We start from the raw sequence: 26,514 nt of genomic DNA, 5'->3' as shown, positions 1-26,514 counted from the left end.
AAATCTAGCCGCTCCGCTCCGACCGCCAGGGTGCGCTGTGACGTGGCTCGGGGCCTGGCGGGAGGCCGCTCTAGCCTCTCCCGGGAAGTCGCTGCCTTTACCTTCAGCAGGACCTCGCGCCTCTGGGTCCGCACCCGCTGGCATCTCCGCTCAGTCCTCCAGCTACCCACTGCCCGCCTGCCGCCCACCATGGCCCTGCTGCACTCTGGCCGCTTCCTGTCCGGAGTCGCCGCGGCTTTCCACCCAGGCCTCGCTGCCGCGGCTTCTGCCAGAGCCAGGTAAGCAGGGGGAAAAGGAGCTGGGGCGACGGGCCTGCCCAGCCGAGCTGCCGGCGCCCCAGGATATCTAACCCGCCTTGTAGGCACACGCGGGCACCCTCACACACCAACTTTCTCCGCTCCCCTCTCGGATTCACAGGGGGCTGATGATTGAACGTCCACATCTCACAATGACCCTTTGGGTCCTACATCCCACCGCTCCCATGTCCCTGGGACTGTTGGAGAGCATGCCAACGTGTTCCCCTGGGTTAGAAAGTATGTCCCTCTACAGCACCCGGACTCCATTAGGGGTTGGGGGCGGGGGTGGGATCTCAGTTTCGGCTCAGTTGGGGGTGGGAGCGAGGGGAGAGCGCCCGGGCTGCAGCGCAGAGCAGGCCTCGCGCGGATTGGCTGCGGCACCGGCTCTGCCTCGCGCCTATTGGCTGCGGGGCCTGGGGAGCGTGTGCCCTTGACCGGCCGCTCTGGGGCGGGTGGCGGGGCTCACCCGTAGTAGTCTCCCTGGGCCGCGGCAGGCTTGGACGGACTGCGGCTGACGGCCGTTTGTGCGTCGGGGCAAGGAAGCTCAAGGAAGGAAGATTCTTGGGCTCTGGCTTTCGGCCCCTGCTTTCCTCTCTGCATTATGTGGCCTTGGCTCCCGGCATCCTCCCGCCAGTCGCCTCCTGAGTCACCAGTGACCCCTCCCCCAGCCCTTTGGCCCTTGGATGTAAGAGTCCGGGTAGAGTGACTCCCCCCTCCCGCGTTTTATCCCTCAGGAGGTCTGGCTGTAGGAAAGTTGCCTTTCTTCCCCTCCCGCTCGCTCTGCTTTTTGATCTAGTGTTTCTTCATCCCAGTTTCACAGAGCCAGGCACTAAACCTGTGCTAGATAGATACTGCAGTGAACAAACAAGCCCGAGGGAGGCGTCGGTGCCACTCAAAAATTCCAAATATGTCATTTCAAACTGTGTGATGTGTTGCAGAGAAAAGGTTGCAGCGCATGAAACGAGTCAGTAATCCCTTCCTAGTGGAGAGACCTAAGCCAGGCTGTTTAATTCACTCAAGAAGCCGATTTGGGACAGTGTCCTTAATAACTCCCTAATTAGGAACCGAGTCTCCAAAACCGCCGCAATCAGATATTAACTCTAAAGAGCGAAGCCTTGACCTCTCGGACGTGTCTTGGCCTTTTCGTTTGAATGCATACAGGAAGCCTCTAAGCCGGGTGGACACTTTGTCCTTTCCAAACCCTGTACAGGTTTGCCCAGGCTTTCACTTTCTTCTCTCCCTGATTTGGTTCCTTCTTGGCCCACTATCAAGCTGTGCTCTTTAAGGCCGCCTATCTAGTGGGCCAGAGTTAGGGAGGGCTTATCGTTTATGCAGCAAATTTGGAGAACAGAAAGTAGTGCCTAAAATTATAGCCAAGTGACAGTCTGTTTCACCATTGAAAATCTTCTTGTTCTCTGGATTTGACTGGGTGCCCTCAGCTCTACTTACAAAGTGATTGGTGAAAATCCCCGTGGCTCTGACCTTTTAGTCATTCTTTCACTTAGACAGCCTGATTCTTTTGTGTCTTTTCCCCATTAGAATGTGAATTCCATGAGAGCAGAGACTATACCTACTACCTTTACTGTTCTGTCTCAGCAGTTAGAACGTTGGCTGGCATGCCTTTCAAATGAAATATTTTAACTTTAAACTTTGCTTTTTAAATTAATGCAACAGAGACAAATACAACATTTTAACATTGTATCTTAGTTCAAAATCTAAACATAGGGGAACCAGAGTGGTGCAAAATGTGTACCAAAAAAGTCTTAAAGTATGTGAGCACCTGCAGTTGAGATGTTCAGGTTTAACACTGATGCATGATTGACTGATAGAAACAGGTGCCAGGCCTGGCTATGACTGTTAACTGTTCAGACAGCAAGAAAGTAAGAACCTCCTTTCCTGCCACTGTGGATGTGATCTTTACCTAAAGCCAAATGGTAAAGTTGGAAAACATTTATAAAAAATAAACTCAACTGGTTGAAGTTTCTTTTCTTTTTCTTTCTTTTTTTAACAGCTCGTTCTAATACAGTGAAACCTTGGCAGTTGGTATTCTGAAGAACTGGGTATTTATCCTATGAAATCCTTAATTTTCATACTTGAGTCATTTAAATGAACTAAGTTCAAGTGTTTCATATAGCTGCATTTTTTATACAGAAAGCACTAAACATTTAACCTTTCCTTATTGTGCTGTAAAAACACAGTAACGTGAAATGAGACAAAGTCACAGGACAGTGAAGAAAGGAAAATATGCTAATGTATTTTATAGATATCTGTTGTTATTTAATTCTGATTATTTAATTTGTAGTGAAATAACTGAAAGAGTATCAGGAGACCCTTTAAAAAGGCCATGTACAGTAGTGGTACAGTAACCAGTAAGAAGATCATATTTGTAGTATCATCTTTGCTGTTTTTAGTTCTATGATCATAAGCAAGTTAATTAACTTCTCTTATTTTAAATTAAGAATCTGAGGAAAAGCATTTTTAAAACTATAAAGCACTAGGTAGGCCTGCAGAAAAATTGCAGAGTTTTTGAGTTGGAGGTGCTTATCTGCATACTTTGCACCTGACATCTTTTGGTTGGCTGGTCAGTATTGCTCAATGGTTGAAGTTTTGCACTTTTGTCCAAAGTGCATAGATAAGAGTGCTTTGTAGGCCACAAGTTATCAGCATCAATTTTGTCCCTGGAGCACTCTTGGTTCCCACTAGTACTCTCTTAAAAACAGAGTTCTTGCAGTGTAGGTATAATCTTTACCCTTTTAAGCAATAGAATAATAAAGAGCATAAAGGACTCAAACATCCTTACTGATGTAGAACTAAATCAAATGAAATATCCCTGCTCCTTTATTTAGATTAAGATATAATATTTTGAAATTCTTTTAGAATTCTTAAAAGATAGCACTCTCAGTCAGTTCTCTGCCAGAAGACTCAAGGCTGTGATTTCTGAAGAAATTTCTCTACTAGATAAACTTTTTAAAGAACTTGACAAATAATTGCTTTTCATACCCTTTAATAAGAAGGGTGCCTTCTCCTTGTAGTTTAGGAGCAGTGGCTCTGTCATTGTTGATGGAAGGCCTTGGAAATAGAACTGTGTTTTTAAAAGTGAAAATTGCTTACTAAAAGTTCTATGTCCTTAGGTATTCAGGGCATTCCTTGCACTCATCATTTAATAATAGTGATATAGTTGGGCAGATGGCTACATGTTTTCAGGGTCTGAATCATGGGTAGGATATAATGAAAGCTTTCGCCAGGCACAGTTCAGAAATTGCTTTGGGATATCTCTTTCTTACTATTGCTTACGTACTGAAACAACCTAGCAGCCTAGAACAATGAAAAAGAATGAGAAGGTATTTGACTCCTGGCAAGAATGCTAGTAAGGAGGAAAATTGATGCTATCTCCCAAGACTTCAGAAAAAAACTGAATAGTAATCATTGAAAAGCAAGAAAGGCCTGCATTTGGTCATAAAGTTATAACTTACGCTCCTTGAATTTTTTATATACTTGCCTCACCAGCCTCTATACTAGTGGCAAGATGGTTAAAAAGGAGTAGTAATTACTTAATCACAGTGATACCAGCTAACATCAAGCACTCACTGTGTACCAGACCCTGTTTTTGAGTGTTTCACATTTAATAACTCCTTTCATCCTTATAACAACCCTCTGAGATAGGTACTGTTGTGCCCCCACTTTACAAGTAAGGAAAGTTGAGGCTTAGAGAAGTTAATTGATTTGCCAGTGCTCACACAGCTGTTGGTGACTGAGCATTGGAATCCATGCTGTTTGCCCAGTCCTGACATTGCCCAGGGCAAGCTGTTAAAAGAAGTAAAAGCCTGGGAAATCTGAAAATGGAATAATCCACCCTGTGACAAGAGAGAATTAGCTGTACACACCAATTACAGCTCCAGAGACTGAGACAGTTTTCACCTTAGGAGAGCAAAAATTTACCTCTGCAGCCATGTCTGAACAGCTATCCCGTGTGCCTTGTGGAGGAAAGAGGTATATTAGTGCTGACTGGCCACAAGTTCAACAAGAGAACGATTGTTGGGAAAGAAATTCTAGTGAAATAATAATAATTCATCAGGCTTTCAGTGTGGATAGTTGCTGTGCTGTGCTGAAACATTTGATTGGTTAGGATTGGATAAATGATTACTAGAAAAAGGTGGGCTGTTTCACCTAAGTCATTGGGAACCTTGCTTCCCTAGCTTCCAGTTTCTACTGCAACACCCTAGGCTCTTTCTTACCCCTAGCCTCTGCTTAGACTGTCTTTTTCCTCCTTTCATCTGTAGCATTTAGCTCTCAGGTCACCCTCTCCTGGAAGCCTTCCTAAGCCTGTACTTCACTCCCCTTCCCAGGCTATCAGGCCCTTTCCTCAGGGCCCCCATGAATAATAATCTATGCCCTGAGCCTGTCTTCATCTCTGTATGTTGTCCCCCTCATCTCCACCCCCCAGCCTACATTGTCTGTAACTCCCTACTGGTCGCTCCACTGGGCTAATCTGGTGGTGAGGGATTGTGTTCATTTATTTTTTATACCCAGCTCTTAGCACACAGCAGGTTCTCAGCAACTGATTGAGAGGTCATACTTTGTTTTCTATAATATGAAACTATAAAATAAAACCCTTTCTGTTCATTATCCCTGAAGGAAAATGTAGAATAATCTTTTTCTCAGAACAGTAATTTACCATGAGGTAAAACCTCAGTTTTATCCACTAATGCATCCATGCTGCCAGGAGTTTTATTGGGGGAAAAAAATGATAGTGCTTTTCAGGGGTCAATCACAAAGATAGTTTTTGGTAAAAAGATAGCCTGAAATTTTTAGGTTTTCTGTAGCTAGGATTCAATTTGGGGAAGGTCAAGTGAAAGTGTTGTTAGATGTTATTAATATTTGGTCCCTTGATTAAGATTAACGAAGGATTGTGAGTGCCAGAGAAGTAATCATTGCTTACCTATATGATCAAAACAACAACAAAATATAAACATATAACATGATTGTAAAGAACCTGGCTCTTTCAAACGTGCAGAACATCAAATTAAAAAACAACAACTTTGAGTTGGAAAATAGAAAGGAAAAAAAAACTCATTGTACCTTAAATTCTTTTGTTCACCGAATTGCTAGCCAAAACTAAGATTAATCTACTAAATTTGTTCTAATTTATCCTTAAATAATCAAAGACTTAAGAGTCAACATAAAGCATAGAGAAGTAGTCTGCTTTCTGAAACACAGAATCTCTAACATCTAGACAGATTACACGAAAGGTAAAAAGTAACCTTTCATATTGTTGGTAAAATCACCAAGAATGATTGAGCAAAAACCTTATTAAAATGGCAACATATTTCGTAGCTTCTTTTCAGACCCAGTTATTATAAATCAAAACAAAATTCACTTTCTAAGGTTTGTCATGTAACACCACTTGCGGCGTCTCAGTTCACTGACAAGGGATTGAACCAGGCAACGGCAATGAAAGCCCAGAATCCTACCCGTGAGGTTACCATAGAACTCAACTCCCCTAAAGTGTGTCTTACGTGTTCTTTCACAAACTGACGCTTTAGGATAGTCTCTCAGTTTCATTTCTGATAGAGTAAATCTTGGTAGGCCTATGCCGTATAAATAAAGGCTCAAAGGCTCTTTTGGATCCTCAGTAAATTTTAGGAGAATAAAGGGATACAAAGACCATAATGTTTGAGAGCAACTGCCCACTCCAGTACTCTTGCCTGGAAAATCCCATGAGCAGAGGAGCCTGGTAGGCTGCAGTCCATGGGGTCACTGAGGGTCAGACACGATTGAGCGACTTCAATTTCACTTTCATGCATTGGAGAAGGAAATGGCAACCCACTCCAGTGTTCTTGCCTAGAGAATCCCAGGAACGGTGGAGCCTGGTGGGCCGCTGTCTATGGGGCCGCACAGAGTCGGACACGACTGAAGCGATTTAGCAGTAGCAGCAGCAGCTCCCAAAGCAGAGTGCTGGGTTCGATCCCTGGTCAGGGAACTAGAGCCCACATGCCACAATGAAGATCAAAGATGCCATGTGCCACTGCAGAGTCCCAGTGCAGCCAAATAAGTACAATTTTTAAAATATATTAAAAAATATACTATTGCTGTTAAAATTTTAAATTTGTCAAAATAAAAATTGGTTGAACGCAGATTTACATTTTCCATAATTTTGGATGTTTAAGAGTGCTGTTGGGCTTCCTGGGTGACTCAGTGTAAAGAATTCACCTGCCATTGCAGGATGAGATGCGGCTTTTTTTTTTTAATTGAAGGATAATTGCTTTACAGAATTTTGTGGTTTTCTGTCATACATCAGCAAGAATCAGCCATTTATTTTCAGGGCAGCAATGGAGAAATGGACATAGAGAACAAACCTATGGACAAAGTGGGAGGAGAGGAGGGAGAAGGGGAGATGTATGGAGAGAGTAACATAGAAATTTACAATACCATGTGTAAAACAGATAGTCAATGGGAATTTGCAATATGACCCAGGGTACTCAAACAGGGGCTCTGCGACAGGCTGAAGGGTGGGGTGGGGAGGGAGATGCAGCTCTGATCCCTGGGTTTGGGAAGATCCCCTGGAGAAGAAAATGGCAACCTACTCCAGTATTCTTGCCTGAAGAATCCCATGGGCAGAGGAGCCTGGTGGGCTACAGTCCATTCGGGATCACAAGGAGTTGGACACAACGGAGCATGCACGCGTAGGAGTGCTGTTAGCTTCTTTTATCAAGTGAACTAGTGTAAATTTAGAAAAAACAAACCCACATAGAATAAAACGTATGCTTGTATTATATTAACATGAATAAATAAAATATATAGCTGGGTTTTTTAATCAAATTTAGTCTTATTTATCAAGGATTTAATTTATATGAACTTGAATTTCTGAAATGTTTCTGAGCTGTTTAAGAAAAATTGAGTCTAGCACATTTTAAGCACTAAAAATTCAGTTTCTGTAACAATTAGAACAGACCACCTTTACTTTGAGGTTTTTATAATCTCTTTTATCAGAGATAGAGTAATCTAATCAGTGTTTTCCATCTCTCGCCAGAGATGGAAAACATTTAACATTCAGACACTCAGAGATATAACAAACAAACAAAAAAAAAGACTTTCTGAATTATACATGGAGACCTTATATCTCTTAAGATCTGTAACTTCAGACTTCCCTGGTGGTCCGGTGGGGACACGGGTTTGATCCTTGCTCTGGGAACTAAGATCCTGCATGCCAAAAAGAAAAAACTATAACTTCAGTTACAGGTGAGGAGTAAAAACACACAATCTCAAGTCTTATTTTAGAGAAAAGGTGCAGGGAACTTCCCTGGTGGTCCAGTGGATAAGAATCCACCTGCCAGTGCAGGAAACACAGGCTTGATCCCTGGTCTGAGAGGATTCTGCATGCCACAAAGCAGCTGGGCCTGTGCAGCAAAACTACTGAGCCCGCGTTCAAGAGCCCACACACTGCAACTACTGAGTCCAGGAGCTGCAGCTGTTAAAGCCCAAATGCCCAGAGCCTGTGCTCTGCAACTAGAGAAAGCCCACACACAGCAACAAAGACTCAGCACAACCAAAAAAAACACGCAGGGACTTACCTGGTGGTTAGTGGCTAGGACTCCACACTCTCAATGCAGAGGGGCCGGGTTCAATCCCAGATCTGGGAACTAGATCCCACGTGCCAGAACTAAAGATCCTACATGCCACAACAAAGATCGAAGATCCCAAGTGCCACAACCTGGTGCAGCCAAATAAGTAAATAAATAAAGATGCAAAACGACAACAAACCAGAGTATCTGTCATCTCGCCCAATGGAGAATAGAGCTCTACTATCCATTTCCAGAAATCACTAATGGTCAAAGCATAATACCACATTCACAGTCTGTGTTGCTGACAACTGACCATAAAGGAACCAGAACCCCCAAATTAGTAGGGAGTGGGGAACAAGCTAGAGAAACAGCTATTTAGGTGCGTTTCCCTCTTGGGATTCACTCTGGGAGTGCACTCCCCCAGCAAGGCCGTTCATCTGACCCCACCAGGTAAATCCACTGGGCAGTGGTGGATGACCCCAAACACTGAAAGGATATGGTTTTTCTTTTAATTCTTATTTTTATACAACTTTTCAAAGATTACTTTTCATTTGCAGTTATAACAAAATATTAACTATATTCCCTGTGTTGTTCAATACATGCTTGAGCCTATCTTAATACCCAATAGCTTGTACCCCCCTCCCCCTGCACCCCTGTATTGCCCCTGCACACTCTCCACTGGTGACCATTAGTTTGTTTTCTGTGTTTGTGGGTCTGCTTCTTTTTTGATAGGTTGACTAGCTTTGTTGTATTTTTTAGATTCCACATGTAAGTGATATACCGTATTTGCCTTTCTCTGTCTGACTTAATTTCACTTAGCATAATGCCCTCCCAAGTCAATCCACATTGCCACAAATGGCAAGATTTCATTTAAAGGATATTTTTTAAGGTAAAATCATGACTCATACAAATATAAAATACTGAACACTGTTAAACATTTTAACTCAATAAGGAATAAGGAAATCAGTGCAGTGTTACAACCGGCTCTAAATACCTGGCAATTCTTTGTCCTCTCCACCACTACTGCCCAACCTGGTTCAAGCCTTCATCTCTTTCTCTTGCTGGGTAAGGAACCAGATTTTTCAGTGATCCTTCTGCATTTCCTCTCCCTCTCTGCATTCAGTGACCATCTTGTGACCAGACAAGCTATAAAAATCTATTCACATCACTGTTCTTACCTGATGACCATCTGCCCTCCAAAAAAAAATGATTCTGTATAGTTTCACTGTATCTAAAGTAGAGCCCAGCAATCTATATGTTAGCAGGCTTTCCAAATGATGCCCTTAACAAGTTGGTAAACAGGCTAAAATGCAACCCCCTTGGTTGGGTGTATTACATAACAACTTTACATTGGCCTTGCTTCCTTCTCTTGTCTCGTCATTTACCACTCAGCTTCTTACTGCCAAATTACTTGTGATATCTTTTGCCTGGGAATTCAAGTCAGGTTTGGACTGCGTTGAAAGCATGTACATCCACCCTGTCCTCCCCAGGATGATTCAGGTATCCCTGCCTTTTGCTTCTCAAAGCATTTGTATTGATATTATTGGCCTTCTCCGCTCTTCAGCAACTGCTGTGACATCTTAGGTATTGTATTATATTGGTGTCTGTTGCTATACTGTATGCATAGTAGACATTTCTTGAAATGGATTTTTGGCAGATCCAAGTTGTCTCTGGCCATGGAAGTCTAGGTACTGTGACTGATATCTTATTTTTCCCATTTCAGCTCCTGGTGGGCTCATGTGGAGATGGGGCCCCCAGATCCCATCCTGGGAGTAACAGAAGCCTTTAAGAGAGACACCAGCAGCAAAAAGATGAACCTGGGAGTTGGTGCCTACCGGGATGATAATGGAAAGCCTTACGTGCTTCCAAGTGTCCGGAAGGTAAGCTTGCTAGACATCTATTTGATGGGGATAAATAACTGAAGGGCCCTCCTGAAGACAGACTCCTGGATTGGGAGTCAGGAGACCTGGGTTCTCATTCTGATACTCACTACATGAATCACATGTGTTATGGGGTAGTCTCCTTAGCTGTAAAAGTGAGAGGGTGGAACTATATGATCTTTTCCAAGATCTAACTTCTATGATTATCTGTAAAACAGGCAGAGTGTAATGATGGTTGAGATGGTTGAATGGCATCACCGACTTGATAGACACAAATTTAAGCAAGCTCCAGGAGTTGGTAATGGACAGAGAAGACTGGCGTGCTGTAGTCCATGGGGTCACAAAGAGTCTGACAGGACTGAGTGACTGAACTGAACTGACTATAATGATTAATCCTAAGGATGCACAAAAGGTCCAAGAATTTAAACAGTGTCTCTTGGTGATGGGAATAGCCCATTGTGGATGAGAGTTACCATTGTTATTTTCCATTTCTCCCATTTTGATTGCCTTAATAAGACACAACTACCTAGGCGTGCTCTGTCCTTTCATCCTATTGAACTATTAAATAATTTTATTTTGTTATATTTTTATTAGTAGTCTTTTTACTGGTTTTCACAACTCTAAATAAGGTAACTAATTTCCTTCTAACAACTTTTTAAAAGAAAGTATTTCCTTTCCATCTGTACCTCCTCTGATGAAATATCAATGTGCTGCTGTGTTACTTCCAAACATGGGGTAGTGATGTGTTGTTTCTACAAACAGCAGAACTAGGCATCCTGAGTGGCAGTTACAGAAGCATAATTTTGGGTGACAGTAAAGAACCGCATTTGAGCTTCAGTAGGCTGGCTCAGGCCCTTGTGAGCCGCTGCGGTAACAGAGCAGGGGCTGAAGGAACCACCGAAAGAAGAAATTTCTGAGTGTGTAGGAGTACAGATTAGGTGTCATCTCTCTAGAAAAAAAAGGACTTAAGAAATAGCTGTGATGAGAAGACTCACAAAAACTGCTGGTTCCTGGGTCTCAGGTCATGCAGGGATTACTTTTGTTCTCGGTAAGTTAAAGTATTTGGCGTGAGGCTTCCCTGGTGGTCCAGTGGATAAGAATCTGCCTGCCAGTGCAGGGGTCAGGGGTTCAATCTCTGGTCAAGAAGGTCCCACGTGTCTTGGCACAACTAAGCTCATGTGCCACCACTACTGAGCCACGCTGTAGAGCCCGTGCTCCAAAACAAGGGAAACCACTGCAGGGAGAAGCCTGGGTGCCACAACTAGGAAAAGCCCATGTATACAGCAATGAAGACCCAGTGAAATAAAAAATTAATTAATTTTTTTAAAAGACCTGGATTAAAAAGGAGAAGAAAGAAAAATTATCTGCCTGAACAAATTTTTTAAAAATAAAATTTAATTTAAAAAATTAAGTATTTAGCATGTGTTAACTATTGACAAAAGCTGAAACACTACCACACACTTTTGTATATTACCTCCTAACTGAGTCATAGGAGGGGTAGAAACAGCTGTTTAGCAAACTGAGAGTCAAGGAGGTTAATAAATCACCCAGAGTCACACAGCTAGCAAGGGTCAGCCAGGCCTCTGACTCCAAAGCATGAAGATACGTGACTATAACTGTCAGCCTTGAGACTCCATGGACTGTTGCCCGATAGGCTCCTCTGTCCATGGGGATTCTCCAGGCAAGAATACTGGACTGGATTGCCATGCCCTCTTCCAGGCAATCTTCCCAACCCAGGGGTCGAACCCAGGTCTCCCACATTGCAGAAAGATTCTTTACCATCTGAGCCACCAGGGAAGCCCTCTTAGATTGGCATATACCTTGAAATACTCCTTTATGTATTCAGTTTGATTTTATCATCTTATATCTATTTTAAGTGTTGTTCTTAAACCTTGCTCTTGTGCATCCCGAGAATGCCATTTTTTGTTAAACCAAGAGATATCATATACCTACCCATTCACATAAAACCTAACTTTAAAAAATAATAAAATATGATTAAAAAATATAAAATTTCTGTGCTATTTATAAAATATAGTCTAGTTACCCTTCTTCTTGGACAGTATCTCCAAACTTTTTAAAAGAGGCTTTACTTCCAAAATTTAACTTAGAAAACATTTTTTCCTTATCTAGGCGGAGGCCCAGATTGCTGCAAAAAATCTGGATAAAGAATACCTGCCCATTGCGGGGCTGGCTGAATTTTGTAAGGCATCTGCAGAACTAGCCCTGGGTGAGAACAATGAAGTGTTGAAAAGTGGCCGGGTAAGTAGCACAGACTCTGGCATCATACAGGGTCTGTTTTTAAATTTAACAGATTAAAGAAATTTGAAATAATTTAAACAAGAAAAGATGTACCACTTTGTGTGTGATGATTGTTTGGAGGTGGCTACACGATGACTATTGTCTCTTCCTTTAGATAGTAAATTGGCACTCATTCAATAAAAGATTTCCTATAAAACTAATTCCCAAAATGGAGTAGGAATATGAAAATGTTGTGATCCGACCAAAGATTTGCCACTGCTCTTGCTGTTAGTCTGTGTGAGCTTTTGTTCGTTTTACACTGAATGGCTTTTAAGAGTGCCAAACTATGCCGAGTTTTAAGGCCTGAAGTTAGCCCTCTCACCCTCATGCCCCCATGCTTCCAGCTTAGGTCCAGGAAACAGGCAGAAAACAAGCCACAGGGGACTGCTGGGGCCAAGACAAGTCTGGCAGTCCTCTGCCACCTCTTCACAGCCAGCTTGCACGTAGAAAGAGAGCAGACCATGCTTACTTCTGAGTGTCTCCCTCTTCTCAGGGCAGAGAGCGTCACTATAGCCATGAGAGGATGCACAAGGGACTCCTAGATGTCTCCTCCCTCCAGTTCCCTGGGGGGCCCTCTTTCTAGGAAAGAAAGAGGTTTTTACAAACAGATTCTTGTGTGCACCCACAGAAAAAGCATAAGCCACTTGATGCACTGACAGCCAGCCTGACAGGTGGGCTCATGTGCATTACAGTTTACTTGCCTTTGAAAGCAAATATATTTTTTAAATAGATACATTTGCGTGTTTAAATATTTACTTTTCTGGGTAAGTCTGGGGGAAAACACACACAGTAGCAAAGCTAAACTAACACATCTCCCTTCCCCATTCCCAGGCCAGAATAAATGGTTTATTCATAAGACTGGTCTAAGTCAGTACATCAGTTCATTAACTCCAAGAGAAGCATACACCCTCAACCCCAGAGTCATGTACTATTGATTGTAAGTCATGGACAAAATATGGTCTGATGGCTGTCTGTCAACCAACCATCTGTTGAAGTAAAGTGAAGTCGCTCAGTCGTGTGTGACTCTTCGTGACCCCATAGACTATAGCCTACCGGGCTCCTCCGTCCATGGAATTTTCCAGACAAGAGTACTGGAGTGGGTTGCCATTTCCTTCTCCAGGGGATCTTCCCAACCCAGAAATTGAACCCAGGTCTCCCACATTGCAGGCAGACGCTTTACGGTCTGAGCCACCAGGCAAGATCCAACCACCTGTTTACCAGTCACTAAAATGTCTATATTTTTCTGTAATTTTTGCTTAGTCTGTGTTCCTTGAGTGAATTACAGCTAAGTATAAGACTGGCCTATCTTAAAATAACAGTTTAAATAAAATAACATCAGTTTCTCTTTTATAAATTGCCATGCCTTTGTCAGTCTTATTATCAGATCTACAGTTAGGTTTTTATTTCTATCATGCCAAAGTTTGCATAGGCAAACTTTGTTTACGAAAGAGTACATTAGTAGGGGTTCCTACCATTTAATGCACCGCCTCCCGGTCCAGAAAATAGACTTAAGTTTTGTAGAGCATAGTATTTTGTGGTGCCTTCAAGCAAACAAACAAAAAAACCCTAACTGTAGTTTCTTCCTCATCCCCTAAAGTTGACCAATTTGAAGATTTACTGAGGCTGTTTCCCTGTTACCCAAAAGACATTTTCAGATTATGAAAACTCGTAGGCTATGATTCATGTAATAATGTTACTCTAACATACTTGTTGACTTTTTAAGATGACTTGCTTTTTCATGTTTGGAGAGTCATTCGATTTCATCTAAGTCTAGAATAATATTTTAATGTAGTGGCTGTTGGTCATGTCTTTTTTTTCTATATATAAATCAGTCCTTTTTCATATCTGGTTGAGGTGGGAGTTGTGTCCTGAGAATTTCTGCTGCAACACAGTATGACACTGACAATTTTCAGGCCAGGCGATAAGGAATTAGCGTCCACATCAGCAAAGGCGCTGGAAGGTGGAGAGCCAGCTCTTTTGAGAACGTGTAAGGAGAGTCTTGCCTGGAGAATCCCAGGGATGGGGGAGCCTGGTGGGCTGCTGTCTATGGGGTCACACAGAGTCGGACACAACTGAAGCGACCCAGCAGCAGTAGCAAGGAGAGTCTATCTGTCTCTTAGAAAATGGAATGAAAACAATAGTGCTGTTCTCTTGTTTCCAAATCTTCCCTTAGAAGGGTGTCCTCGGCTTCTGAAGAAGGAGGGGCACTGACTGTACAGTGCCTCTCTGTGGGCCTGAGCTCAGGTTGGGTAAGTCGTGGGCCCGTAGAGAGACTGCTGCACGTTCCTGACCACTCACCTCTCTCCTTCAGTATGTCACCGTGCAGACCATTTCTGGAACCGGGGCCTTAAGGATCGGAGCCAGTTTTCTGGTGAGTCTGGAAACTCCTTCAGGAAAGAGTAGTAAGACGGTCTGTAAATTAGGGATGATGGGGTTCCCAACTCCATATGTGTTTGACTTCTGACCTGGAAGTAGATTTTCTCTTTCCACAAGGCTGGACGATTTCCTGTTCTCTGATAAATGAAGTTTGAGAAGGGGAGGAATGGAAGCACTTAGAAGAAACAATAAGGAAGAGATTATTATGAAGTACAACTTACTGAGCACATATTGTAACTAGGAGCTTTTATATTGTAACGTGTTTTATCTTTCTGAGGGAGACTTAGTTAATGCCATTTTACAGAGGAAGAAAGTGAGCCCAGACAAATCCTTGGCGACACACCCCAGTATAATTGTCGGAGCCTGAACCAACCCAGGAAGTCTCACTGCTGAGTCACCACTGTCTCTCAATCATAGAGAGAAGCTGACTTTCAGTAGAGAAAAACATCCTCTCAGTAAAATATACTTTTTTTTTTTTTGGCCTCTCCTTTCTTCATTTTTCCATTCACTTTCAATCTTTTAGCAAAGATTTTTTAAGTTCAGCCGGGATGTCTTCCTGCCCAAACCAACCTGGGGGAATCATACACCCATCTTCAGGGATGCTGGCATGCAGCTCCAGAGTTATCGGTACTATGACCCCAAGACGTGCGGCTTTGACTTCACAGGCGCCATTGAGGACATTTCAGTAAGTGTGGCTCTCAGGGCAGGAGCAGGAGGGAACAAGGAATAAACCTCCTTGTGGAGGTTTGAAGTCTCCCTACTTGAAGTCCAATATCCAACTTAAAATACTGGGATGAGGGACTTCCTGGTGGCCCAGTGGTTAACTGTCTCCATCCACTGCAAGATGTTATGGATTTGATCCCTGGTCGGGGAACTAAGATCCTTCATGCCACGTGGAGTGGCCAAAAAAACAAAACCAAGATGAGCTAATTCCCAGACCTCATGTTATCTTCGTTACTTATCAAATAATGGTGACCCTGTGCATTTCAGGTAAATGATCTCCTGTAAAGCTGCAGAGTAATCTCTTGGTCCTTGTTCTTTTTAGAAAATACCAGCGCAGAGTGTCATTCTCCTGCACGCCTGTGCCCACAACCCCACGGGAGTGGACCCTCGTCCTGAGCAGTGGAAGGAGATGGCGACAGTGGTGAAGGTGAGGGGTGAACTGACTGGTGACAGTTCTGCATTTAGGAGATAGCCTTGGACGCTTCACTTGGCAGAGTCTTAGCAGTGAGAATTAACCTCAAGGCTGCATGAAATTTCCACTCAGTGTGGAGTCACCAAAAAAGAATTCCTCATTTGCATAATTAGCAGTTCTGTAATTCATGATACACCAGGAGTTTGAAAATAACCTTTTGTTCCTCAGCCAAGATGTATGGGATTCTGATAAAACTTGTCCCTGGCTAGTCTGCACAGTTGGCATCCCCAGCCCCATGACGTCTGCTGCTGGTGCCTCCACTTGCCCTGGCCAGTGGTCACATGGTCACCCTTTCATCCTCGGTTGCACATCCCCTCCTGTCTGCCACTCTTCTCAGCACTGCCGTCAATTATTCACAATGAGTCTCATTCTACGAGAGAAGGCACTCGTCAAAGTTCCCAAGGAGGGAGATACCTATTGCCTCACGTCCCCATTCTCATTCCTTTTGGTTTCCCCTTTCTTTCTATTCTGTCAAACCTAAGCTACAAACAGAATGAGACAGAGAAACAGCATTCAGAGAGCACTCTCAAGATGAGATGTTTATAATGAGGCCTGGAATAAGATGGCCTGCCAGAGTCACATTAGCCCCAGGAAAGGCTGAAGCTAGTCCTATGTTGACTGGACCAAAATAATTACCCAGACCACTGTGGGCCTTAGAAGAGCTTCCTGTTTGGACTTCCCTGGCAATCCAGTGGTTAAGACTCTGCTCTTCCAATGCAGGGGGCACAGGTTCAATTTCTGGTCAGGGAACTAAGATCCTACATGCTGCACAGCTGGGCCAAAAAACAAGGAAGCAGTTTTCCTGTTTGGCCACACAGCATTCTATCCAGATTGGATTATCTTTTCTTAATGTCTTCTTGAAGGCCTATATCCACCAACATTAAAAATATATATATGTTAATATCTTAACTCTAGGAAAGTTAAACATCTCCAAACTGACACCTGGGGACAAAACTGTTGACTCTGAACAAAGCAGGCATGGTCCCGATAAGCACAGGTAATCATCTGGGGCGTCTTGGGAAGGACTGCCTAAAGCTTTGGCCATCTTTTCTTTCCTTCCCAGAAAAACAATCTCTTTGCATTCTTTGACATGGCCTACCAAGGCTTTGCCAGTGGCGACGGTAACAAGGATGCCTGGGCTGTGCGCCACTTCATCGAACAGGGCATTAATGTTTGTCTCTGCCAGTCCTATGCCAAGAACATGGGCTTATACGGTAAGCTAAAGGACTGAGGGTGATGTGTGTTCTGTTGAGATTGAAGAAGTGCTGGGACAGGGGGCCACAAAAGTATAGAGTCGAGGGGGGAGGGATTGCACATGAGGATGTGTTTATAACAAAGAGTTATTTTTGCAGTGCTTCTAATGGAAACATATAAGACATAGCAAATTTAATCATGATTGCCTTTATCATTTTCAATCAGAGAACCAGAAGACGATCCATTTTGTCTTTTCAGGTGAGCGTGTGGGAGCCTTCACTGTGGTCTGCAAAGATGCCGAGGAAGCCAAAAGAGTTGAGTCCCAGTTGAAGATCCTGATCCGTCCCATGTATTCCAACCCCCCTATCAATGGGGCCCGGATTGCCTCCACTATTCTCACCAGCCCGGATTTGCGGAAACAATGGTAAAGGCGATTTGCACCTCCCCAGCCATCTGCCTTTCCCACCACTGATCCTTCAAAGCTCCCTTATACTTGGCTTATAGGGGCATGCAGTTATCACTCAGCTTCCGTAGGTGGAAGGGGAAGGAGAGAGGAGTATGCATTTTGTCAGCACTTTTGAACAAATAAATTGGTTTTCCCCTGTAAGAGATAGGCCTGATTCAGAAACAGCAGTTCCCTGTAGTCCATTATCTCCATGTTAAGTAAAACCTGCCTTCTCCTAAACTGAAGTGTCTTATGTAGGAAAACTTTCTTATGAATGTTATATCTTTTGTTTTTATCCTAATAATAGCAAGCATTGAATTGGTATTTCTGCATATTTTATATTATCTATACTATCTGAGTCTCTTGGCACCTGTGATCTAAATTAGTGTTACTCAGAAAAAAAGATTTTTTTAATCACAATCCACATAAAACTTATATCTTACATCATCACCTATGTATGTATGAATATATAACTGAAACTATATACATATATATACTATATACATATGTGTGTGTGTGTGTGTGTGTATATATATATATATATACACACACAAAACTCAGCTTTCAAACTGAGTTTTGAAAGCTCTGTGTGTGTGTGTGTGTGTGTGTGTATGTGAGCTTTCAAAACTCAGTATTTGGTCTTCTTGAGCTATACTCCAATTTTTTTTAAATGCCAATTGCCCCCAACTATTTTGAGTTTATGACCTACTAATGGGTCAGGGCCACAGTTTAGAAAACATTGCTCTAGATCAGGGGTTGGCAAACTGTGTTCTGCAGATCAAATCTAGGCTGCCCCAATTCTAATAAATAACATTTTATTGGGACACAGCCCTACCCTCTTCTTGATGAATTTGTATGGATGCTCTCATGTCACAACAGCAGAGTTCAATAGTTGTGACAAAGGGTTATACAGCCCACAGAACCTAATATATTTATGGTCTAGCCCTTTAGAGAAAGCTTACCAAACCTTGCTCTATATAATTCAGAGTCTTGGAAGATATGATTTGTTATGTAAGAGTTTATCCTGTATAGCTGATTAGCTGAGGGGTAGATCCCTAAGCAACTAATGGGATAGAAAAGCTAAGTCTGTAAGAAGCTTCATCCTCAGCTCACCTGGACATCATGTGAGAACTATTTTTTCTACCTTAAATTAATCCTGTGAACATTAAGGGTAAATAGAGTCTGGTTCAGGATATTTCAGATATATGCTAGGCTTACTAAAAAATCAACTACTTTTTAAATTAGAATTTTATTTTTTTCCTTTACAAAATTATTGTGTGATTACATTTCAGAAAATTTGGGCAAGTCACTATAACCCAGATTTTGTTTTTCCCTTTGCCTGTTATTATTCCTATTGTAACATGAATAATATGTCTATATATTTATTATATGTGTGTATATATTAGATATATATGTGTAGGGTTGGTTTGTTTTTGTCACAAAGAATTATAACCTTTTTTCTTAATTTTTAAGTGGTTTTTAAATAAGATTTCCATGGTCCTTAATGGTTATCAAGATGTTTATTTTTTTTTAATGTGTGCATTTCAATATTCATTTTGAAGTCTGTAGTGATTGGAGAAGGAAATGGCAACCCACTCCAGTGTTCTTGCCTGGAGAATCCCAGGGACGGGGGAGCCTGGTGGGCTGCCGTCTCTGGGGTCGCACAGAGTCGGACACGACTGAAGTGACTTAGCAGCAGCAGCAGTAGCAGTGTACAGAGATGACAGAGATACTGTGCTAGGTGACTAAGATGTCTGTCCCTTTGGGGAGTTTATAATCTAGTGAGAGAGAGATAACATGTATAGCATTGATACAAGACAGATAGGATAAATGCTGAGTAAAGGAAGAGCTATTGATTAGTGGGAAATGAGGAAGGATGTGATGCAGACAGCATCATTTGACTGTGCCTTGAGGAGAGAGGGAGCTCTTTTCCAAAGGGAGGCGAAAGGAAACTTGGAGGGAGAGATGTGCATGAGGATCAGCACAGGCGCAGGATGTGCTTTGAACGTGGCAAGTGAGTTTTGTGGCAGAAACACTGAGTGTAAGGAGGATGGAGAGGGCAGTGAAGCTGGGAAGGAGCAGATCAGGAAGTACTCTGATATTGTAAGAAGTCAGATCTTCATTCTGTGGACACCAAGGATCATGGATGTGACCCTTGGGGACAGTGGTTGCTGAGGTGGCCCTGCATCTAGCCATTTCATGTACTCAGTGCCTTTAGGGCCTAGGCTCAAAGTGAGTGGAACTGGATGAATAGGACTACAGGAAGTTTAAAATCAAATGACATCCTTAGTGGGGCCAGGGGTTCCAGCTGCAGCCAGTAATCGCACTGCCAATGCAATGTTGCCTTTTTTAAGAGAGGCTGCAAATCTACATCTTTATGTGCAAGTGCCAAATTTAGGAATCTTTAACTGGGTCAAATAAGTCACGACTAAGACTCTTATTTGGCCTTTGGTTGGTAACCTGTAACGTCTGTTCTAACTCTGCATGACATTATCATAGAGAGATGGTTTGGAAAAGTGAACCCATGAGAACAAGGAGGTAAATTCTTCACAGTCATCTAGCTGGTAGGAGCCCACAAGAATTGCCCAGAGCGCCACAGGAATGGAATGAAAGGGTAGATCCTGAGGAAGGGGGAGACTGTGTCTTGAATCCAGAGGACTGCTTGCTTTGCTCCCCCAGATGGAATTAGCCCTCTCTTCCAAGGGCTGTCTTAGCACAGCACCTACTGGTTCATGGCTTGTCCTGCTTTGTTCCATAGTGGGTTGTTTACAGGTGTGCCCTGGCCGCGGGTGGTGAGCCTTTAAAGGCAAGGGCCAGGTCTCAGCCCTCCCCTTCTCCTCAGCACTTAGACATGGCTGGGCACATGGCCATTTCACAGCACACTGTCTGAACTGTGAAGGTGGCAATGTTTCCTCCATCCATGTTAAAGAATAAGGTAATATTTTACTGTTTAATTTGAAGGTTTTGCCCCTGCATAAAAGATGGAGAGCCTTAGCCCTCCTAAGTTTTAGAATAATTTATTCATTCTTCTTTTTTTTTTTAATTTGAAAATCTAATTGGCTTTATTAAATAATTCATAAATTGGGCAGTATCCATCTGGTAAGTAGAAAGGCACTCTGTTCATTTTCCTTAATAACTCCATTATGTCAACTATTTTAGTTGCCTGATCATAGTGTTTCTGATATAAAGCAGAAAGCTATCAAATAGCTTTCTTCCCAGACAAGGACTTGGTCAAGAACAAAGAATTGAGGCACCCTGGGGGAGTACTCAAGGGAGGTATTAATAAAAGCACTGAGAGCTGGCTTATCTGTCAGTGCTTGGCCAGAACTGAGCTACATCTTGGGGGATTTTTTTTTTACAGGTTGCAAGAAGTGAAGGGCATGGCGGACCGCATCATCAGCATGCGGACACAGCTGGTGTCCAACCTCAAGAAGGAGGGCTCCTCCCACAACTGGCAGCACATCATTGACCAGATCGGCATGTTTTGTTACACAGGCCTAAAGCCTGAACAGGTGGGTAGACTCCCGTTCCTCTCCCACTGACTAACTGATCAGTCCTTGCAAACCAGAATTCCTCAGGTCACCTGTGTATTTAGGATTACCCTGCTGCTGCTGCTAAGTCACGTCAGTCGTGTCCGACTCTGTGCAACCCCATAGACAGCAGCCCACCAGGCTCCCCCGTCCCTGGGATTCTCCAGGCAAGAACACTGGAGTGGGTTGCCATTTCCTTCTCTAATGCAGGAAAGTGAAAAGTGAAAGTGAAGTCGCTCAGTCGTGTCCGACTTTTAGTGACCCCCATGGACTGCAGCCTACTAGGCTCCTCCATCAATGGGATTTTCCAGGCAAGAGTACTGGAGTGCGGTGCCATTGCCTTCTCCGAGGATTACTCTAGGAAGAAGCATTCATTTCGTCTTATTCTTTGTTAGTCATTTATCTTTTGTTAGTACTTTACCTATCTGTTTACTCTGTGAGGTTATAAACTTCTAAAGAACAGAGCTTGCCTTGGTCATTTTTATGACCAGCACTGTTTCTCAAAAGATTCCAGAACAAGCAAGAGCCTGAATATTGATAAGAGAAGTAGCTATTCCATAGCTAGATTCTGGATCAATTTTTCTAGAAATGCTGAATCTAAGGTTTTTTTCACCTTTCCCCACCTTAGAATTCAACATCCTACTTTAAGATAGCTATTTATTCTTCTTTTGTTTTAAGCTAACACACCAAACTCTAGGAATGGGTTTAAGTGAGAAAACAGAGCTTCTGTTATTTTTTTCTGTTCTAACCATTGGCTAGTTGTGCTGTGCCAGGGCTGGGGAGACCACCCCCCTCAACCAGGAAGCACCCACACACTCTCCTCTCTGCAGGTGGAGCGGCTGACCAAGGAGTTCTCCATCTACATGACAAAGGATGGCCGCATCTCTGTGGCAGGGGTCACCTCAGGCAACGTGGCATACCTTGCCCACGCCATTCACCAGGTCACCAAGTAGTTCCCCTGGGCAGCAGGAACAGAGACAACCTTCCTGTCTTCAGCCTCTGCTGTTATGAGATCCACATGGAGGAAGAGAGAGGGTGGATGGTGGTGAGCGGATCTTTTTTTTTCCAACCACAGTACTTTAAAACTCAGCAATTGAATGTGTTTCTCAGAAAAGAACGTGCAGTGAAGTAGGGCAGAGGCACCTGTGACTGGTGTCGGGAACTTTGTGGCTATAAACCAAACTCATCCTTTATTTCCACTTTTTCCACCAGAGTTTACATGTACGAGAAAGCCCAAAAAAAAAACCCTGTCAGTCACACCATTGCAATATTTCAGAAGCTTTAAGTGAAATACCTTTTTGGTGTCATGGGTTTCTCTGTAGAACCAGCCTGAAAACAGCACCTGTTAGAGGCTTTATGAAAAGATGAAGTTCTAACATTAGCAGTCAGCCTCATGTTTGTCCTCCTGTGACTGAGCAACTTGTCAACAAACTGTATTATGGAAATCATGTTTTACAGTGAGTCTGCTACCACTGTAGTGGGAGAAAATAAAAGATGCTCTTTCCCATCTTATTTAGGGAAAAGAGAAAGAAGGCTTTTCTTTCTAGTACCTGCAGGATTTTAATGTTCCTCTTTTCTCCCTAATCACTGTTGTTCCTTTCCTCGGGCCCAGAGATCTGTAACTAGCCCAGATATTCATCCTGTCCTACTTCCTGAGTGACCATCAATCCCATCCCATAGGATTTATTTATTTGAAGAACGAAGAACATTATTTACTGCTCATCCCAATACCCTCGCTTTTCTTGGTAAAGAATAGCAGAGAGTAGGTAACCACTTTATTTTGGCATCCTCTTCAATGTGGGGACGCTGCCTCTGCCCAGCTGGCCCTCGTCCCTTTGTGCAGTGTGGTTGTGCAGTCAGTCATCTCATCAGGAGTCAGGCCGTGCAGGGTAGAACCGGGAAAGAGGATACTCTGGGCTTCATTTTAACCCTTGTGTGCTGCCAGCTGGGCTCAGGCTTCACCCTCTGGAAAGAAAACCACCATTTGCTCTAATCATGTAGACTTGTTGCAGCCTGGTTTCTCTGTTACAATAAAGTTACTGTAGACCCAACCTGTCTACCATGTTATCTTTTTTCCTTAATGGGATGAAAAGGTATGAGTGGGTATATATCCCCGGAATCTGGAATTGTGTCCAGGTGACCATAAGCCAAGAGATGTTTTAGCTGTTTCGAATGTAAACTAAAGCCACATCTTAGATGTCATTCCTTATATCCAGTCCAATAATGTTGAAAATGTGGATATAATCGTTTGGACCTTGGGGGAACAAGTAAGTGGAGTACCTCAAAATCCTCTGGATATAGGCAGTGATGAGATGATGGGGAGGTGGCAACTTCAGATGTCTACAGGATTCAAGTAGGTAATGTAAATAAATAGTACATGTAAAGTAAAAAAGTGATGTGAACTTGACGTGAGATGCTTATTGGTGACCAGCCAACGTCCTCAGAGTGAGACATAGAGAAGTAATTGACAGGTACTGTGAAAACAAAAACCCAGGGTTGCAGGTCTTCAATTTTTCAAATAAAACGGAAATCCTGATTTTTTTTTTTAAGGAGGTCTATTGATGCTTAAAAGCTGGCAACTAATTCTTTTTTTTTAATGACTTATAAGCAAGATGCAAACTAGATCACCAGCTTCTACCATAAACTCACGTACTCCGTCAGCAAACATCCCAAGGTTTTCCTGTCACCTTATACTTCATGCCAGGAGCCATTCAAGACAGGACAGCTCTGGACAGACAGGCAGTGGAGCAGGGGTCAGACCCAGAGCCCATCCACAGTGTTTTGATTATAGTTAGGAGGGGAAAACGGGCTCACCTTGGTCTTTCCCCTTGCATCTCCTCACTCTCTGAGAGAGAGACACAGTGCATAATGGGCTCATTCCCGCCTCTTGGCTCTGCGTGTTCCTGTTGCTAATGGATATCCCAAGGTGATGAAAGGTCAAGTGAATGGACTGACTCACTGGATGTCTTTGGGAAGGTACCTTAAATGGGGAAACAGGCAACAGATTAGTCAGCGGCTATGTAAAGGAGCTGACTGCCTATCATAGAAGAAACTGCTTAAAGTCGCCCTGTCTGGAGCCAAAGTGGTTGAAAGTTGGCCATCAAGACCTCAGCTGGAAAAGGAACTTGACCACGCGGCCGACCTTGTTATTTTTAAACACATGCATTTCCAGCTCACCCTGGACTCAGTCCTGTTCCTCACCAAAAGGTCATGCAGGGTGTGAACCTGATGTTTTTCTGACAGTTCAGTCTGTTTGCCATCAACCTTTTCCTTGCTTCCTACTGGAGTCTAAGATGTTAATGTTCTTCCACTTGAGAGAGGAGGTGGTTTGCCTGCCCAGAAAGAGAAGTCATGCCTTTGTTTCACTATAATTTAAGGCAGAATAGTTCTCAAATCTGGATTTTTAAAATATTGATTCCTTGGTCTTACCTCCGGGCATTCTGGCTCAGTATGTCTGAGGTAAGGCTTGGAATTTATTTTTTTAATAATAATAATAATAATAAACTTTCTAGGTGATGCAGAGATACAGCTGACCCATGGGCCAGCCATTGGGTGCTATTAGACCAAACTGCCCTTCTTACCTCTAAACAACCAAAGTCCAGCTCATTCAACCAACTTGAGAATTTTGTTTTTGAGAATTTTTTCCTTATTCCTAGGCTGTTGAAATTTTTTTAATTAGTTTTTATTGGAGTATGTTGATTGGAAGAATTTTAATAGAAATTAATGGCTTATTTCTATCTAATAACTGAAAGACCAACTTTTTCTTTTTTTTAAAGTCTTATAAACATGTTGGGAATAGTGTTGCAAATCACATAATTGACAAGGGATTTATATCAAGAATATATAAAGGAATCTTACAACTCAATAAAAAATAACAGGAAAAGGGGTCTGAATAGACACTTCTTCAGAGAAGACATACTAATAGCTAATAACCACATTGAAAAGATGCTAACATGAGTCATCAGGGAAATGCAACTCAAAACCACAATGAGAATCACTTCACACCCACTAGGATGGTTATAATCAGACAATAGCAAGGGTTTTCACGGAAATAGAGAAACTAGAACCCTTATGGACTTCCCAGGCATCAGTGGTAAAGCATCCACTGCCAATGCAGGAGACACAAGAGACGCTAGTTCGATCCCTGGTTTGGGAAGATCCCCTGGAGTAGGAAATAGCAGCCCACTCCATTATTCTTGCCTGGAAAATCCCAGGGACAGAGGCACCTGGCTGACTGTAGTTCACAGAGTTGCCAAGAGTTGGACATGACGGAGCGCACGTGCAGTTATAGTTACAGAACGTTTATACATCTGCTGGTCAGAATGTAAAATGGGACAATTGCTTTGGAAAACAGTCTGGCAATTCCTCAAAAGGTTAGACATTGTTACCATTTGACCCAGCAATTCTACTTCTATGTGTATACAAAATAAATAAAATGTGCATACAAAAACATGTACCTGAATGTTCACTGTGGCATTATTTATAAGAGCCAAAAAATGGAAACCATAAATGTCCAATCAACTGACAAATGAATAAGCAAAATTTGATATAGCCATACACATACGTACATGTAATAATACTCAGCAATAAAAAGGAATAAAGTACTAAAATATGCTTCAATATGAATGAATCTTGAAAACAGTTCATGCAGGGCACAAAGTAGATTAGTGGTTGCCAGGGGCTTGGGAGAGGGAGGAATGGAGAATGGCTGCTAATGGTTGCAGGGTTTTGGGAGTGAGTGATAACAATGTTCTGATATTAGGTCTGGTTCCAAATAGGAAAAGGAGTACCTCAAGGCTGTATATTGTCACCCTGCTTATTTAACTTATATGCAGAGTACATCATGAGAAACGCTGGGCTGGAAGAAGCACAAGCTGGAATCAAGATTGCCAGGAGAAATATCAATAACCTCAGATATGCAGATGACACCACCCTTATGGAAGACAGTGAAGAGGAACTAAAAAGCCTCTTGATGAAAGTGAAAGTGGAGAGTGAAAAAGTTGGCTTAAAGCTCAACATTCAGAAAACGAAGATCATGGCATCTGGTCCCATTACTTCATGGGAGATAGATGGGGAAACAGTGGAAACAGTGTCAGACTTTATTTTTTTTGGTGGGGGGGGTGCTCCAAAATCACTACAGATGGTGACTGCAGCCATGAAATTAAAAGACAGTCCTTGGAAGGAAAGTTGTGACCAACCTAGATAGCATATTGAGAAGCAGAGACATTACTTTGCCAGCAAAGGTCCGTCTAGACAAGGCTATGGTTTTTCCAGTGGTCATGTATGGATGTGAGAGTTGGACTGTGAAGAAGCTGAGCACCAAAGAATTGATGCTTTGGAACTGTGGTGTTGGAGAAGACTCTTGAGAGTCCCTTGGACTGCAAGGAGATCCAACCCATTCTGAAGGAGATCAGCCCTGGGATTTCTTTGGAAGGACTGATGCTAAAGCTGAAACTCCAGTACTTTGGCCACCTCATACGAAGAGTTGACTCATTGGAAAAGACTCTGATGCTGGGAGGGATTGGGGGCAGGAGGAGAAGGGGACGACAGAGGATGAGATGGCTGGATGGCATCACCGACTCGATGGACGTGAGTCTGAGTGAACTCTGGGAGTTGGTGATGGACAGGGAGGTCTGGCGTGCTGCAGTTCATGGGGTTGCAAGGAGTCAGGCACGACTGAGCAACTGAACTGAACTGAACTGATACTAGGTAGTGGTAATGAGCAAAACTCTGAATAC

General features: G+C 42.9%; 1 protein-coding gene across 1 annotated transcript; it reads left to right on the top strand.

Annotated features, from left to right (window-relative positions):
* Positions 1–76: 76 nt before the first annotated feature.
* Positions 77–22,827, top strand: GOT2 (glutamic-oxaloacetic transaminase 2). The gene is made up of 10 exons (XM_055551594.1): positions 77–278; positions 9,582–9,738; positions 11,869–11,997; positions 14,348–14,407; positions 14,936–15,097; positions 15,458–15,562; positions 16,671–16,821; positions 17,060–17,225; positions 20,608–20,758; positions 21,607–22,827. The coding sequence occupies exons 1-10, from the start codon at positions 190–192 to the stop codon at positions 21,727–21,729; spliced, it is 1,293 nt and encodes a 430-aa protein (XP_055407569.1). The 5' UTR covers positions 77–189; the 3' UTR covers positions 21,730–22,827.
* Positions 22,828–26,514: the final 3,687 nt, after the last annotated feature.

The sequence above is a fragment of the Bubalus kerabau genome, chromosome 17 (assembly GCF_029407905.1).
Source record: "Bubalus kerabau isolate K-KA32 ecotype Philippines breed swamp buffalo chromosome 17, PCC_UOA_SB_1v2, whole genome shotgun sequence".
NCBI lineage: Eukaryota > Metazoa > Chordata > Mammalia > Artiodactyla > Bovidae > Bubalus > Bubalus kerabau.
The sequence above is the reverse complement of the archived record's forward strand: the minus strand, read 5'-3'. Positions and strand labels throughout refer to the sequence as shown.

Bases quoted from the DNA above. Each gene is read 5' to 3' on its own strand.
- GOT2 (XM_055551594.1), top strand. From the start codon at position 190: ATGGCCCTGCTGCACTCTGGCCGCTTCCTGTCCGGAGTCGCCGCGGCT. The intron at 279-9,581 runs GTAAGCAGGGGG...TTCCCATTTCAG, and splicing joins GCGGCTTCTGCCAGAGCCAG to CTCCTGGTGGGCTCATGTGG. The intron at 9,739-11,868 runs GTAAGCTTGCTA...TTCCTTATCTAG, and splicing joins TGCTTCCAAGTGTCCGGAAG to GCGGAGGCCCAGATTGCTGC.